A 16,482-nucleotide genomic window follows, 5' to 3' on the forward strand; every position below is an offset into this window, starting at 1 on the left:
GATGAAAAAATTATTATCCACTTATGATGGTAAAATTATAATTAGAATTAAAATAGTGATAGTGTAAATTATTATAACGACTTCTTCCATATCCATGATTATAATTATTAAATGATGTGACATTCACTTCAAGGAATACATAGATTCATGAAGATAGATTCATGACCATGACCCTAATTATTAAATGATGTCGCATTCACTTCAGGGAATGGACAAATTTATAATTTTTTTTTATTAGTAGCTCGTTTGTCACATTCACTTCAGAGAATGGACGTTATGATTTTTCATTAATAGCTATATAATAGCAAATTCACTTTTCAATTGAGGGACAGAATATAATATATACTATATGATAGTAAAATTCATATTAAAGTTGATTTTTAGAAAATAAAAATATTAAAGAGATATCAAGTCACTTACTTGATTTATTACAACCAAAACAATTAAAAATCAACCATTGATATCCTTTCAAAGCTTGGAGATGATAAAAACAAAATAATAGCAACACTTACCTGATTTGCTAAAACTATAAATCAAAACCGAATCGTTGAAATTCTTTTGAAGCTTGAAGATGATGAAAACAAAATAATTTCAAAACTTGAGAGATCAGAGAGGATCGTGCTGATAACGTGTTATGAAATAAATCTTAAACGAACAAATAAAGATAACTTGAAAGAATAATTAAAGAGAAGAAAGTAAGTGTTTAGGGGAAGAAAAGGGATCTTATTGAAGTGTGTATATTTACCAATGAAGTAAAGGGGTCTATTTATAGGCCAACAACCCCTTGAATTATAGTCCTAATCTAATTTTATCTAAGAGTTGAAATCATATTACATTTCTTTTATCTTGCCTTTTAAGCTGTTTGACTTGTTCTACACTTCTTGAGTCATAATATAATGGACATTCACATATTTATTCATAACAGAGTGTCCTTTATTCCATGAATACAGTAATTTTTGTTATATAAAAAAACTTATTGAGTTTAAGTTACACAACCGAAAAATAATCTCCTCCGTCTTAAACCCCAACCTCTTCTTCAAGATCAACAATACCAATATACCATAGACAACATCCTGTTCTGGCGATTATTTAGTAGTAATATATCATTTTTCGCCACTCTTAACCATTGCGTCAACAAAAAAGGCTAAAATTGAAGCATTAATTCCTCCTGAGAACCCTGATTCCCCTCCAACGAGACTCCATGTAATTGGACTCGTCATTCTGTCCGTAAACTCCAAATTTGAAGTAGTGATTGTTTCCTCCAGCACCTGATCCTTCATATTTAAGAACTCCATCAATGTAAACCTTCACATTCGATGCACCAACATCGTGGATTACGTTTACTTTGAACCATCTGTTATACATGTTTGATAGTATGACCGAAGACCTGTAAACCGTGAGCGAGCCGGTGTATACTCGGAGCATTATGGTAGTAGCACGGGAAGAATCGCCAAATACTTGCATGATGGACGTGCCGGTTGTTCCACTCGGGACATATGCCTGTCCCTCAAATTGCCATACCCCAGATGAGTAATCATAGCCCTGGAGAAAATGTGGATAAGATATTTTGTCATTGACTTTCAAAGACTTGTTTCTTTTGACTTGTTTTTCGTTGAACGTTTACTCAATATTTGATGCATAATTCTTTATTTAAAAGTAAACTTCAAATCTCTCTTTTTTCCAAATAAATAACAATGTTCCTTCCATTAAAATAGCAAGAGTTAAAACTGATAAAAATAAACATATTTGGTATTGATAAAAATGAATACTAACAAAAAAACCTTTTAATTTTACTTACTCGAATCCGGATCTCCGTGCGTGGCTTCGTATCGCTACTTGTTGTGTGAGGCTTGTCTGTGGCGAACACCCACAATCTGTGTTCGCCATTGCTGAAACTGTACCGTTCGCTTGGAGACTTATCATAAGGCTTCTGCAGCTTGAAATTTGATTGAGATAGAGGAACGGCGGTGAACCCGCTTGTAGGATTCTGCTGGGCATTGGCCTGGAAGGAAAGGAGCTGACTCAGGCTCAGACAAAGAAGCGAAAAAAGGACTGCGAGAGCCATCTTAAGAGAGCTTTAAGGAAGATAAAGATGAGAACGAATATTGGGTTTGTGCAAACGTTGTGTTGTTTTGGGCATTTATATATAGTAGTTGGGTATGAATAGATTTGGAAGAGAAAGGCCGACGCCAAAAGACAAAAACATTTAAGACGTAGGAAAGGGCAAATGAATGTTGATCCATAATTTTTCAACGAAAATCACGTTTGAAGTCTTGAAGATAATGTTGATTCATGAATGTTGGTTTTATATATTAGGAAAGAGCCAGAGGGAAAAGTCAACCTTTTTGAATTCATCTCGTGATATTTCAAGAGAAAAAGTGAGGAAACTTCGTTCTCTCTTCGTTTATGAAGACGCCAAACTCCCCTTTTAGCTTTAGCAAGCTGTTTGCCATTGAGTTGTGTGTGCATTTCTTTAACGAGTTTGCTTATACAAGATAAAGAGATGAAAATTGTTAGCAACTTTATTTAAGTTTTTTTTTCCCTAATCAATATTGTTGCCATTTTGATACTGAATCTGTTTACTATTTTGTTTGTCATTCCTTTTAACTTGGTTTGCAGCTTCTTCCTCCAATTCAACACGTTAAGCTTTTGACCTCTAATTTATAACTCTATGATCTTGTAACACCGCTTCAATTCTTTGGACCGGCGACCGCGACTGACATAAGAGCATCGCATAGGCCAGTCAAAGGTTACCGTTACGTTCCATGATTTCATCATTGTCTGAAAGAGACACTCTTCGTAATTAGAGACTGTTGACTCAAGAAAACATAGACAGAATTCAAACTTTACCGAATAAGGGAAGACATAGGATGTTTAGATTGATGCACTAAGGTAACGATAATAAATTTTTTTTTTAAAATAAGAAGGTTTAATTTTATTTTCTTAACGTTATTGGGTTTTAGTCTTCATAATTTTCTGATCTGAAATGAATCAAGTCCCTTTACGTCTATTATTTGTTCAATTGATAATCATTGGACGTTAAAAGTGATGTTGATGTGTAATTGTTATGTCCATGTGGCATATACGATGAACATAAAATTTTTGAGGTGCACCGCCTTCCTTTTTCTTTTTCTTCTTTATCCTCTTTGTTACAAAGGAATTGGGCTTGAGCTGTATGATAGGATATACAGCTCTTTCCCCTTACACAAGCCCCATCCTCCCTCACTTATAAAATATTCTAATTTGAGATTCTTTTTTTCCCTTTTTCTTTTCTTTCGTCTCGCACATCTTTCCTTTTCACCCAGAAAGCAATTTGAGGAGATTTTTAAACTGTTGGACAAAATATTCTTTACTTTGTAAAGGTGAGAGCTTAATTTTACTTAAATAAAAGTAAAATGCATGGTTTAATTGGATTGAATAAAAGCTTGAGGGAGGATTTGTACATTTTACTAAAGTACGACGGACAAAATGAGCATTATCTCTTAAAAAAATAAATTTTGGCAATATATATATATATATTTGTTGTAAATGGATATTTCTGAATTAATGTGCTGGCATTTCGGATTCTGAATGTGTTATTTCTTTGTCACCCTTGTAACTTGGTTTTCAGCGTCTTCCTCCAATTCAATGAGTTAAGCTTTTGACCTCTAATATATAATTATCCTGTTATCTTGCAATGCTGACTTTTTTTTTATGGTCAGAGAACCACTCCTGTCTTTAAAGCAATGGATGCATCAGCCCAAGACAAACGTTATACTCCGTGATTTTATCTTTATTCAAGGAATAGACACTCTTTATGATTAAAGCCTTGATATTGACTGGCAAAGAGAAAGAATTCAAATTTTACCGAACAACTTAAACACGGGAACCGTGTAGGGTGCTTAGGTTGATGCAATAAAGTAGACAGAATTTTAATTTTGTCAAAGTTAGGTTTTAGTCTCTTCATATATAAAATGTCTACTTTAACCCCTATTGGTTAATTTCAATTGATCAAGTCTCTTTATTTTTATTATTTGTTTATCTGTTTTCTCAATCAAATAAAGTTTCATTAAATCTGAAAAGAGAAAAATCACAGGGACAGAAAGAGCCGGTCCTCCCAATGGGATTTCCTCTGTCCATCAGCATAGGGTGCATAGCACCTAGCACAAAGATAAAGAACAATCAGAACAGCAAAACCCGTGGACACATCCTGACCATGGCAAAAACAGGAAAGCGAAAACAGAAAAAAACAATCCACCGTCACGTATCATTAAACTGAATGCCTTAACATGTTAGAAACACGTAGCACCACCACAACTCTCAATACACATCCTGCTCCAATGTCATCCATCCAAAGAATAAGCATAACAGAAAGGAAGAGAGGAATAAAGCAGGGAGACTACCACGAAGCTGAGAACCTTTCCTCGCTATCCACACCGAACTTTGCAAGCACGTCCGTGAAGGCATTTGCTTCTCTAAGTGTAATCATCACCTCTCCATTTGTTCTCTAGTAGTTATCAATTTCATTGAAAATGCTCCGATGTATCCAAGGCCTCATGGATGCATTATTGAATCATGCTGACATTATAGTTGGACTCTTTCTTTCAACCCAATGTGAGAAGCGGAAAAATTGCAGCGCCTCCTCGACCTGAAATAAAATTCATGGAATATTGTATATCTTGAAAATATATTATAAAGAGTTATAATTATGAGAATCTTATTACATCAAAATATTATTTCTAGGTTATTTCTATTCAAAGTTTATTAAAAAAAAAATCGATATTGAACTAGGGTTATAATTCCTAGTTCACTGTGTTTGCTATTTTGAAACTCAATTTCCAAACTCTACAAAAGTAGCTAGACTTATGATGGTTAAGTTCTCGGGAGGAGATAGAGCCAAAATATTTTGGTCAATATGAAACATGTAAGTTGATCTACACAAATATGGTGTGAAATGCTAACTTATTTTCAAGGAATAGAGAAGAAATCATCATTGATAATAGGGCACTGGATCTTACACATCATGCCTATCTTATTAACATCCATTGTAGCTACTTGCCTATTCGATGCAATAAGGCCATTATTATATAATCTTACTGTCCTCATCGATTTGGAAGACAATTTGACTTTTATGAAGATATTTTTGGAATTTTTAAAACCGACATTTTGCGTAAAATTTAATCTTTGAAATGCTTTTGCATCTAACCATTGTGTTAATTTTTTTTTGAAAAGCAACCATTATGTTAATTACTAATTAACTTTTTAAAGAAATTCAACTTACAAAAGCAATTTTCTTCACTTGAGATTTGATGGCACGAGTCATGAAATTCAAAGAAGAGTACAAACTTGATTTCTCTTCAAGAATCATTGTGAACTTGGTAACTTAATCATCGCACTCATAATTTTAAATAAAAAGATTTGGATCATTCCTAATTCAAAAAACTTTTTTTGGGGTTGATTGAATTTGGAAATGGTACCAATTAATAATAAAATCTGCTTTTTTGAATTAAGGATGAACAATGTTATGGTTCTTTTCTTCAATGAATCCGCTTCAAAGGCTTAGTCTTGAACAAATGAAACTGATCTCCTTCTTTTGCTAGAACAAGATTAAAGTGTAACTTTTTGAAAAATCTTCTTTTGTTAAAATAAGATCGAAGAACAATTTCTTGAAAATCTTAAAGCCTTTTGTTAGAATAAGATCGAAGAACAACTTCTTAAAAAATCTTAAAGCTTAAATATCAATGTTCTTCAATTGCTTAACTTAATTCTTATAAGACTTTGGAGAAATTTTGAGTTTTCAAAATCTTTTTTTTTTTTTGAATTATGTGTGTCAAACGGTTTGCTGGAACATTGTATTTATAGTGCTAGATAAGAGAATTCTATGAGAATTTAATCTTTTTGATTTTATGTCTAAAATATTTTAATTTAACTAAGAAAAACTATGATGACTCCATCGAATTTTGATTGAGCCAAATTTAGGTTTTATTTCTAAATTATTTTGATTTATTTAGAGATAAAATGAATGACTTATAGGTCAATTTTGATTAGCCAAGTTGGATTTATCTCTAAATTATCTAAATCTATATAGAGATATATTGGATGACTCATAGGTGTATTTTGCTTAGCAAAATTATTTGTCCTTGAACTAATTATGTGACTAGATTAAATGATGTCATCAGGTTCACATGATGATACAGTATTTGTCTTTGAAAATTCTTCAATTAACTAATTAAAATAAATTTCAAAAGATATGTACCTTTGTAATTATAAATACTCCTAGTTAATTGCTAAGATATCCTAATTAATCCAGACATTGAAGTTCAAGCCCCTTGATCAAGAAATCATCTTGGCATAATTTTCATTTCTTTTTTTTTTTAATTTTCGTATTACATGCTGAAATTTTGAGGTGCATATAAATCAAATTGGTGATAAAAATGGAGAGAGGAAAACTATACTCAAATTACAGTGTTCATTTCGAAAGGGGAAGAAAAAAAAATAAAAAGCCACAATTAAACATCAAATGGTGGGAAGGCATCAGAGTCATCATCATCATCTTCATCTATGCCTACCTTTGTACTTAATCCGAGATGTGCCATGAGAAGGGCAACGTGAGTGAGCAGCTCTCCGCCATGCCTCAACTGTTGAGCATGCTCCTTCCATGAACAACGACTTGCAGCATGAGCCATCATCTGAATCCACACCTCGCTAATCATTTCCCATTTCTCATCATGATCCCACCGCAATTCCCTCACAAACCTCTGCAGTTTCACGGCAAAGCTAGCTCCTTCAAGCAGCACTGCTCCCACTTTATGACGTGGCGGTTGATAAAAAGATTGATCTTGAAAGGCAGCAAAGTGAAGCAGGTCCGTGGTAAATTGTTTCCTGGCGTTAACGAAGCTTGTTTTCATTTTCTCCATTTAGAAACTCTGGGCTTCCTTGTAAATTTTACCGTTTATCACATCACTGAACCCTTTGGACAGCATTGATGGACGAACAAGTGCAAGGTAAATCATGTAATCAGATATAGACTTGCTAATATAGCATAACGAAGTGGCCGTACCTATTCGATGATTGTCAAGATCATCATAATAGGAAAGCTCCGTAGCAATATGCCAAAGGAAGATGCTACGTATGAAATATGTTGGATCCATTCTAGGGAAAATGGACAAGAATTCAGCTTTTGATTGTGTCAAATCGGCATCCATTCCAAGCATTTCTTTGAACTTCTCTTTGAACACATTGTCACCTTTCTCGTTTAACAACTTCTCGAGTTCATCGAGTTTGAAATAATTTTTTTCACACTTTTCACGTTTCTTTTGCAGATGAGCATAGATGAAACGCTTCAGATCAGGATCGACTGGCTTCCATTTGGTATGACCGTACTTCTGTAAAAGATTGCCAGTGTCGAAAAGCCTTATGAGTCCAGTGCACCTACTTGTTTTCGCCTTGACGCAATACTTTATTAGATCATGTTGCGCCATTGATTTTATTCCCGAGCTGGCCTTAATAGACTGTAATCTATAAGCAGCAATACTTGAGTACCACTTATGCACCTTGGTGCGAGGAATGGGAAGCCGGATCATGGCCCAGGTAGAGAGAGCATGCATAAAGAATGAATAAACGTCCAGAGAAATAGCTCCTACCAGCAGCATGTAGGTTATGGCAATGTCAATTGCTGAATGCTCGCTCCTATCCATAACGGCTGTGAAACCAATCATTGAACAAACCATGGACAGAAAACAGAAGCCACCGAGACATAGACTCACTTTAAAATGACGATATTGTATGGGATTCTTGGTGAAGAATAGATCGTAGACGAAACTAAGTTCAACATCTACAAACTTAAATGCATCTTCGGCAGATTGAGACTTCATGTACACCATGTTATCATGTAACTCTCTGGAAAGCCGGAATGGGAGATCTGTAAAAAGAGGCTTGAAAACAATGTATGATGTATATGCTTGGCGAAGAAATTCAACTTCAGGAACGACGCCTTTGTCTTTAAAGAGATCTTTAATCGTAATTTCAAACAGCCCTGTTCTGATGGTTTTTCTCCCTTCATTAGTCTTCTTATCAGAAATTAAGAAAAAAGAATTTACGAGTTGTTTGTCACTCGCACATCTGAGAGCCCATATCCTTTCTCCATACTTGATAACTCCAGCGAGGAAGATTGGAACGGCCACAGCATTAACTGCAGCGCTCGATGTTGATCGAAACCTTGCATAGATATAGATTGCCTCTCCAACTTGAAAAACTAGCCCAAAGAAGCGTCTTAACCACAAATCATTGTCTTCTAGAGAATAAGCTGTAATGTTATGTGGACTCCCAAGATGCCACAGAAGGAACGGTGTCCAGAACACAATCAGTTTATTGTCCAAACCAACGTCACCTTTAAGAAGTGTAGTCAGAACAAGAGTTGCGATCCAATCTGTTGACAAGTATACTAACCACACACTTATTGCAACATAGGGTAATTTTTTGCCTATGTATTTTCGTCGAATATACCCAGAGATGACGAGAAATAGCTGGAGAATAAGGCTCAAAACAACCATCAAGCGGAGCTCCCATTCGCCCCAAAACCGTTTTGCAATTTCTGATAATATCTTATTCAAGACAAAATCCTTGGACTCAACATAGATCACAGAGGCAGCGACTGAAAAGAATATTTAGATTTTTTTTTGTTTAGCAAATTGGTAATTGACAGAGACAGTCAAAGGAACAACCTTTTCTACATATTCAAGAAAACATATTAACAGGGAATCAAAATGAGTGAGAATAGTAAAAACTAGGCAATTCGCTTGAATTTACTAATATGATTTTTTATTTTGACAGAGATCAGAGATGATGCTTGAAGATACAGTCATACTTACTTATAAATAGCATAATGGTAACTGTTATAGTTGCTAGGTTTGCACAAAACACCGCCGATCTCCAGTCTAAGGAATTCCAAAGCGGAGCAAACCACTAGCTAGCGTACGTTGTACCTGAAACGGTTGGTGAAATATTGTAATGTTTTACTGCTTTTGAAACTGACTCTATTGCTAAGCAGAAGCATATTTAGTAATAAAAAAGGTTTCCTGTAGAAAAATTCCAACCAGAGTTTTCACTGTTAAATAACTTGTCTTGACCTTGCGGATGGACTAATGAGAATACTTTACTTCTTGTTTGTTTTGTTGTCCTTCTTTCTATTTTTATTACTTCTTTCTTATTCCCTTTGGTTTTGCGATATATTATAAATTAGAATTAACAGGAAAAATTGATTGAAATAAACAGATGTCTAATAAATAATAACAATCACAATATCATTGAATTTTTTTTTGAAATTAAGGAACAGCATGAAGTTTTTAAATTTCTGGAATTTCCATCAAGAGAATTTTGGGAAGCTTTGCCTAATTTTGTTTCAAGACAGAGATTTTCTTTTTGGAAGTGATGAAAGTAGGAAATAGGGCAGGGCTTTGAATCGTTCGATGACGTTGAAGAATGGACAGAGGATTTCATCCCAACAGCAGGAAAACTTGGATAGATTGCTATGAAATCCGAAGCCATGCCTGGAATGATTTTATGTTCCAAATTTATTTGGTGAGTTCGTTCGTATGGATGGGAATTTTTTTTTTTTGAAAATTGGGATTTTATTGATGGCAAAGGTTAGAATGACATGTAGAGTCTTAAACATCAGGTGATTCAAGTAAAAGACTCCTTTTGACGTAGAAGCTAGCTTAACAAGAGCCTGAACTATACGATTACAAAGGGTTCATTAATTGGGATTTTGTATGGATGGGGATATTCTAAAAAAGCAGTCTTTTATTAGGGGATCAACGCATTTAGTTACAAAATCTGTAAATAATATTGATGAAACGGTGACACTTCGGGTAGCCTATATATTGCTCAAGTGGCCCCAAACAACCCAAAAGGGAATTGAAAATCGATTGACAAACCCAATCCCAGAAACTTCAGCACCCAACACACTCCTAATCTTGATCTGCCAAAAGAGCTTGAATCAAACAAGCAGGCGGCAAGCTACCGCCACAACCTAGTGCTACACAGCTTTCAAAGATTTTCATGATTCAATGCTAAAAACAAACTTCAAAGCGGCATTATGTTGAACATTCATTGGCAGCAGCGAGAAGAGAGCCCAAATTTTAATTAAATTAAGAAGTACAGAATTCGGCCTCAGCAGAAACAAAAAATTCCAAACTGTAACAACCTAGATCCAGAACACCAATACCCAAAAACAGCAAGGAGGAAAAGATTACCTCTGTTTGATTCCAGCTCCCCACTTCGACTTACCAAAGCAATTAGCCTCCCTAATGTCTATGCAGGCACCCAAACCCAACAAGCTGACCCTAGTCAAAGTGAGATCGCACCATTATTGAAGTAGTTACTTATAAGAAGCATAACTGGGAAAATTTCAACTAATCTGAATTGCCAGAAGAAAGGAAAACCAAAACGTCCTTATAGTAAGGGGTTTTTTTTTTTTTTTTTCCTGAGTTTTGATTAAGAAAATCTCACAACAGTAACCCCTTGCTGGTCTCAAAATAAAGGGAAGAGAATCTGCCTTCTAACTCAGTTGTTTATAAATTTCTTCTGCTTTAACGTGGATCACGTGGAATCATAACACAGTCAAAAGGAAAAACTTGTAGCCTAATCATCAGACATAACTGACATAACCAGCAACTTTAACTTGGTAGAGCTTCGATGACTCGTTACATGTGAAAAGGTCCAGCGGCGCATCAATTACAGTATTTGTGATTGCATGCCATTCAAAGAAGGGAATTTATAAATAACTTGGAAGTAAAGAAGTGGATCGCTTCACAAACTAAAACTTCTTCGAAGCAACTTCATTTTTTTCCCTTCAAACAGAGCTCCATGGTTCTATAGGAGAATTGTAGGGTCTACTCATAAATTTTTGTGAGTGGTGTTATAATTAAAATAATAATTAAAAAAATAAATATGTTAAAATTTATAAAATAGAAGTTTTAACATTAAATTAAAAAAATATAAATTCAATACATTTATTTAATACTTCAAAGTAAAAATATTTTAAAAAAAATTATAATTATTCAAGATGATTTTTCATATTTTGAAAACGTATGATAATATCACTACAAATACTATCAAATACATATTTTTCAATATATGTCATCAAATAATCATTCATCCACTTGTCACTTATTCGATTGCGTAGCTTGTGCTTTATAATTATGAATTCAAATTATCAAATTAATAAAAAACTATTTAAATATTAAATATTCAAAAACTTAACTTGAATTGAAAATTACTTATAGTAGAAGCTTAGTTGAGTTGTTTGAGAGAGTGAAAAACACAGTCAAGAATCGAGATGAGGAAAGTCATTGTAGGTCTGAAGAGTAAAACTTGAATTTTTTAAGAGAAAGAGTAGTTTGGATTTTGACTTTTTAATAAAATCTTAAATTATAAAAAAAAATTTATATTTTCATGTAGAATTTAAATATTAATATATAAATTAGTTTTTAATAAATTTACTTTTTTGATCATATTTAAATATTATTTTTTAAAAAGAATATTTAAATATTATTAATATATAATTTTTTTTAATAAAATCTACCTTTTGACCCCACTTCCTATGAAATTGCAAAAAAATTAATGAGTTTATAGTGTTATTAAATATATAAATTTTTTAAAAAATAATATAATAAATAAATTTTTTTTGAATTGAGTGGTGCCACGTGACACCACTCTCATGATCATGGGTCGGCCCATCCAGTTCATGGAGCTAGTATATATGGAGGCGATGTGAGAGAATAGAGAATTCAAAAATAGATTTTTCTAAACTCACCATAAAATAACGTAATCAACAAATCTCGTACATAAGAGACTAGTCTAATTCTTAATAATTTTACGATAGAACTTTAAGGTTCTTTAATCATTACTTAAGAAATAAATTTAAAAATTGAAATCGAGATAAAGTTTAATAAGAAAATCAATGATATGTTAATAATGTTAAAATTTTGAGAGTTAACAATGTTAAATTTTGTTCAAACAAGGATGCAGTCAATTAGAGACTTAAATTTTTTTGAAAAGTAGGAAATGCATTCAAAAAAGAATTTTACAAAAATCTACCCCACAAAAATAGGGTAGAAAAGAGAGCCAGGCTATCCCTATCACTCCAGAGAAACAACCTGTCCCAATCTCATCTGGTTACTTGTGAGATCAATTGATTGGAGTAAAAAGAAAAAAAATCATATGATAGATTTAAATTAAGTATAGGGAGATTTTTTTTCATTTTAAACAAATATATATATGTTTAAAAAAAAACATTGAAATGCAAACATAAGAAAAAAAATATGAAAATTAATTAAGAAAATTAACCCAAACAAATGAGGAAGAAAATTAACTAATTTCTTATATTGTCTTGGTCATAGAACAAAATCAAAACTGTTGAATTGAATTGTATTGTATATTCACATATGCAGTGAATTCTCTGGAATCATAAAATACAAATGTATAGACATCACACAAATTATAAAATTTATTATTTCATTAATATGTTGTGACATTTGTCTCACAATTTTTTATATGAGAAATTTCATAATATATTATTTAAGAATAGGGTCAATCACATTTTCTTCAGAACCTTGATGCCCTTCCAACGGGATTCCATATAGTAAGAAGAATCATTTTGTTCATAAACCCCAAATTTAAAATAATGGTTTGTGCCTCCATGGCCAGGAGGCTCCAGCTTTGGAACACCAACAATATAAACCTGTAACTTCGAAGCATTTACATCATGGATTACGTTAACCCGAAACCATCGGTCGTAGATGTTCTCCAACACAACTGGACCTGCCTTGTAGTAATAGAGTGAACCATTGTAGACTCTGAGCATTAAAGTTGTGGCTTGAGGTGGAGTTGATCCAAACACTTGCATGATGCACACACCGGTGGTTCCGCAGGGCACGTAGCCGTAGCCTTCGAATTGCCAGACTCCAGACGAATAGTCATAGCCCTGAGAGATTAAGGAAAGAATTTAGAGACCTTTCATAAAACAAGGGATAAAGGAACTACGGACGACTAAAGTATAGAGATTTTTTACTCTTATACGGATCTCCGAACGAGGCTTGGTGGGGCTATTTTTGAACAGTGGTTTGTCTGTGGAGTAAACCCAAAGCTTGTGAACTCCATCTACAAAGCTGTAGCGGTCGCTTACAGGTAAGTCATACGGCTTGTCATTATGGAAGTTAGATTTGTTCAATGGGAGTTCAACAAAGCCTTTGGTTGGATCAACAGGCCAGCTGCTTGCCAAATGCATGAGCAAAAGACAAGCAAAGATTAGTAAAACAGCCATTCTAATTTCTTCTTTTAAAGAAAGGAGGGGTCAAAGCAAGTTATGAGATGTGTGAAATATTGTGCTTGGTGTGTTTGATACTTATACTTGGTGTGTGGGGATTATCAAATGCAGATACTTGGTCCAAAATCCAATTTGTTTTAATCTATAAAAATATTGTCACCCTTTAAATTTAATCGTTTGATGTCTTGGTTTAGTTATTTTTATCTTAGCATAATACTTGAAAAAATTCTTGATTATTCAAAAAAATTTTAAATTTTTTTTATATTTTTATTGTGTTCAATCAAGTTATTTATTTTTATTTTTAATCAAATAAGTCTTTATAACTAATAGTTGATTAATTATTATTTTAAAAGTAACAATCAAAGAATTAATTGACTTATTGGGTTGTTACTTTATTATTTAATTTTTACTTTCAAAATTAAAAAGAAAAAAGAAATTATCTATTTAGATACAAAAGTAAACAATATTTTGAGAAATTAAAAATTAATTAACTTGCATGGATAACAAAACGTATCACTTATTTTCAAATGAAATTAGGTTTAAGTTGGAGCTACATTTTTGTCATATGCAGCTCATTCTAACAGATACGATTTCATTTTTCATTATTTATGTTAGTTTTTAACATATTTTTAGAAATATAAAACAAAGAAGAAAAAGGTACTAATAATAATATAATGATAACAGCAAAAAAAAAAAAGCCTACTAAAAAATCATCTGTACTAAAAAAATTAGCTTCATTGTATTAAATATTTGGTTTAATGGTAAGGACATTTTCTTTTACTCAAAATTTAAATTCGAATCCTCCCTCTTCAATAAAATAATATAAACCCTGATTACAATTAAATAAATGAATGAAGTCATTTCTTGTTTTCCTATGTTACATTCAATTACTTGTTGACCTTCGATCACGAGTTTACAGAGAAAAGTTTAATTATTCTATTTGTAAGTCGTTGTCCATTCCCTTAAAGACTATAAAATTACCAAGCCAAACCTATTATTTATCTTACAACTTTGTAATTAATTTAATATTATAAGGTAAATTTTTTTTTGAAAGATAATATAAGGCAAATTAACCAACCAAATTTTATGGTATTCAAGGTCATGGTCAAGGCCACGGGCATGCATGTAACCTGGGATAAAATAATGCCACTTCTGTTTTTTTTTTATTATTTTAAAATAATGCTATCATTAATTAATTAATTATAAAGTAGTAGAAAAGGAAGAATGGATGCCTAAGGAAGCAAGGAATGGAGGACAAGGTCTGAGTTGCGATTATTCAAGTGTGAGTAGGTAATGAGGCAAATGACAAAATGCAAACAAGACAAGAACTAAACGCTTCTTATATAGTAATAAATCCAGTGAACATGATAGTTGAATATGAATGGTATTCCAAAGTTTTAAAAAAAAAAAATTCAAAAGCTAAAATTAAAGTAATTGATGATTAACTCCTCATTTAAGCTTCAAAAATGTGGTTTTGCAATGCTACATATCTCCTTATTAGCGAGGGTATGCTGAGGATCAAGTTATCGTATGGAACATGTTCGTTAATTGATACATCCTTCTGTAATTTTTTTAGTTAATATTTTATAAAAATAAACGTTATATTTAACAATTGATTCATATTTATCATACACAAAGTTTTAATTCAATCTAATATTTTATTGACTATTATTAATTTTTTTTATATTTAACAACTGATTCATACTTATCATATACAAAGTTTTAATTTAATCTAATATTTTATTGAATATTATTAAAATTTTATATTTAACAACTGATCCATATTTATCATATAATAAAAATCATCATTTTGGGCATATACCCCTCGTTTGAAGGCATGCGATATCACTCCACGACCATCTGCCTTTAATTTTAGATACCCATCTATGTAAACTTTCACTTTGGCGGCACCAACATCGTGGACAGCATTCAGCTTGAGCCAATTGTAGATGTCCTGAAGCAGGACCGGACCCACGGTGAGACCTACATTGAGAGGAGTGGTGTCACATTCATTAAAATGTAAAAAATTTTTACTTCGTATATTATTTATGTTAGAGTCTTATACAGTTAATGATACTAATAAATTTATTAATTTTTTTTATTTTGTAGAAAGTGAGGTTAAAAATTTCAAGTTAAAGTAAATTTATAAAAAAGTAATTTATATACTAATATTTAAATACTACATAAAAAGACAAAAGAAATATCTTTTTATAATTTAAAATTTTATTAACAAAAAGTTAAAATCTAAACTACCCCATCTAAAAAATTACTTTCTATAATTTATTTTCTTCTTATTATTATTTTAGTTATAACATTACTTAAAAAAATTTCTGAATCTGTCCATGACCCGAATCTTTGTAGTAAGTGAGTGAACCATTGTAAACCCTGAGCATGGTGGCTTAAGGAGGGCTGGCACTAAAACTTGCCACGTACCAGTATCCTTCAAACCGTCATACGTCGGAAGTGTCATTGCATCCCTAGCAAAAGATGTGAACATTCTTTTGGTTAGTTCTTAGTATAAATTTAGCGAATTCTGTCTATTAAATAGCTACGATGTAATGAAAATAGAACAAAAATTCGAACAAAAGTTTTAATTTTTATTTTATTAATTTCCTCACACACAACGATTAGTTTTTTCTTATTTGAATTGGAAAAAAAAGATATGAACTTTATTTTTTAAACAAGAAAATCATGTATCAATTAATAAAGTAAATATTAAAAAATCAGAGTGTTTAGTTAAATATTAAAAGAAAATGACTATAGGAGTAACCTATTTTATATCATTAATAAATATCCTGGTTTTCAAGCTTTTTGCCTAGAAAGTTTTGGAAAACTGTCGACGATTGCCAATCTGATTTCTCGTATTCAGTAGCGTCAAAGCAAGATTATATTAGCAATCTCTGTTGGTGGTTTCAAAATTCTTGAGCCCTTTCGATGAAGCTATAACGCTGCTCTTCAGGCAGGGCCTCTGTATGTGGTAGTATATCCGATTTAAAGGAAGAGAGATGAACCCTATAGTAGGATGAATGGGTCAGCAAAGCAAAGGTTTGAAAATTTACAATACTGATGACTTGAAGAAAGGTCAGGTAGAAGCAAGTCAATTTGGTTAAGGACGGTGCCATTGTGCATGAAGGATGAACCTTAATGACGGTTTTAGTATAGAATATCTTGCATGG

The 16,482-nt window shown here is 32.5% G+C and overlaps 3 protein-coding genes across 4 annotated transcripts; all 3 read right to left on the minus strand.

Moving 5' to 3' along the window:
- LOC18611732 (citrate-binding protein) lies at positions 890-2,117 on the minus strand. The gene is made up of 2 exons (XM_018120188.1): positions 1,799-2,117; positions 890-1,542 (listed from the first exon to the last, which is right to left on the minus strand). The coding sequence occupies exons 1-2, from the start codon at positions 2,063-2,065 to the stop codon at positions 1,159-1,161; spliced, it is 651 nt and encodes a 216-aa protein (XP_017975677.1). The 5' UTR covers positions 2,066-2,117; the 3' UTR covers positions 890-1,158.
- LOC108660997 lies at positions 6,393-10,491 on the minus strand. 2 transcript variants are annotated; one of them, XM_018116566.1, is made up of 3 exons: positions 10,233-10,491; positions 8,850-8,963; positions 6,393-8,632 (listed from the first exon to the last, which is right to left on the minus strand). In XM_018116566.1, exons 2-3 carry the CDS (start codon positions 8,860-8,862, stop codon positions 6,897-6,899), a joined length of 1,749 nt encoding a protein of 582 aa, XP_017972055.1. In that variant the 5' UTR covers positions 8,863-8,963; positions 10,233-10,491; the 3' UTR covers positions 6,393-6,896. The 2 variants fall into 2 exon arrangements, with proteins under 2 accessions (XP_017972055.1, XP_017972061.1); XM_018116572.1 differs by lacking the exon at positions 8,850-8,963.
- LOC18611737 (citrate-binding protein) lies at positions 12,575-15,776 on the minus strand. The gene is made up of 4 exons (XM_007048152.2): positions 15,740-15,776; positions 15,187-15,289; positions 13,052-13,250; positions 12,575-12,964 (listed from the first exon to the last, which is right to left on the minus strand). The coding sequence occupies exons 1-4, from the start codon at positions 15,774-15,776 to the stop codon at positions 12,575-12,577; spliced, it is 729 nt and encodes a 242-aa protein (XP_007048214.2).

This window comes from Theobroma cacao, chromosome 1, assembly GCF_000208745.1.
Source record: "Theobroma cacao cultivar B97-61/B2 chromosome 1, Criollo_cocoa_genome_V2, whole genome shotgun sequence".
Lineage (NCBI taxonomy): Eukaryota > Viridiplantae > Streptophyta > Magnoliopsida > Malvales > Malvaceae > Theobroma > Theobroma cacao.

Bases quoted from the DNA above. Each gene is read 5' to 3' on its own strand.
- LOC18611732 (XM_018120188.1), bottom strand. From the start codon at position 2,065: ATGGCTCTCGCAGTCCTTTTTTCGCTTCTTTGTCTGAGCCTGAGTCAG. The intron at 1,543-1,798 runs GTAAGTAAAATT...CATTTTCTCCAG, and splicing joins GCACGGAGATCCGGATTCGA to GGCTATGATTACTCATCTGG.
- LOC18611737 (XM_007048152.2), bottom strand. From the start codon at position 15,776: ATGACACTTCCGACGTATGACGGTTTGAAGGATACTG. The intron at 13,251-15,186 runs GTATCTAAAATT...TTTGGCAAGCAG, and splicing joins GTGAAAGTTTACATAGATGG to CTGGCCTGTTGATCCAACCA. The intron at 12,965-13,051 runs GTAAAAAATCTC...TTAATCTCTCAG, and splicing joins GTTCGGAGATCCGTATAAGA to GGCTATGACTATTCGTCTGG.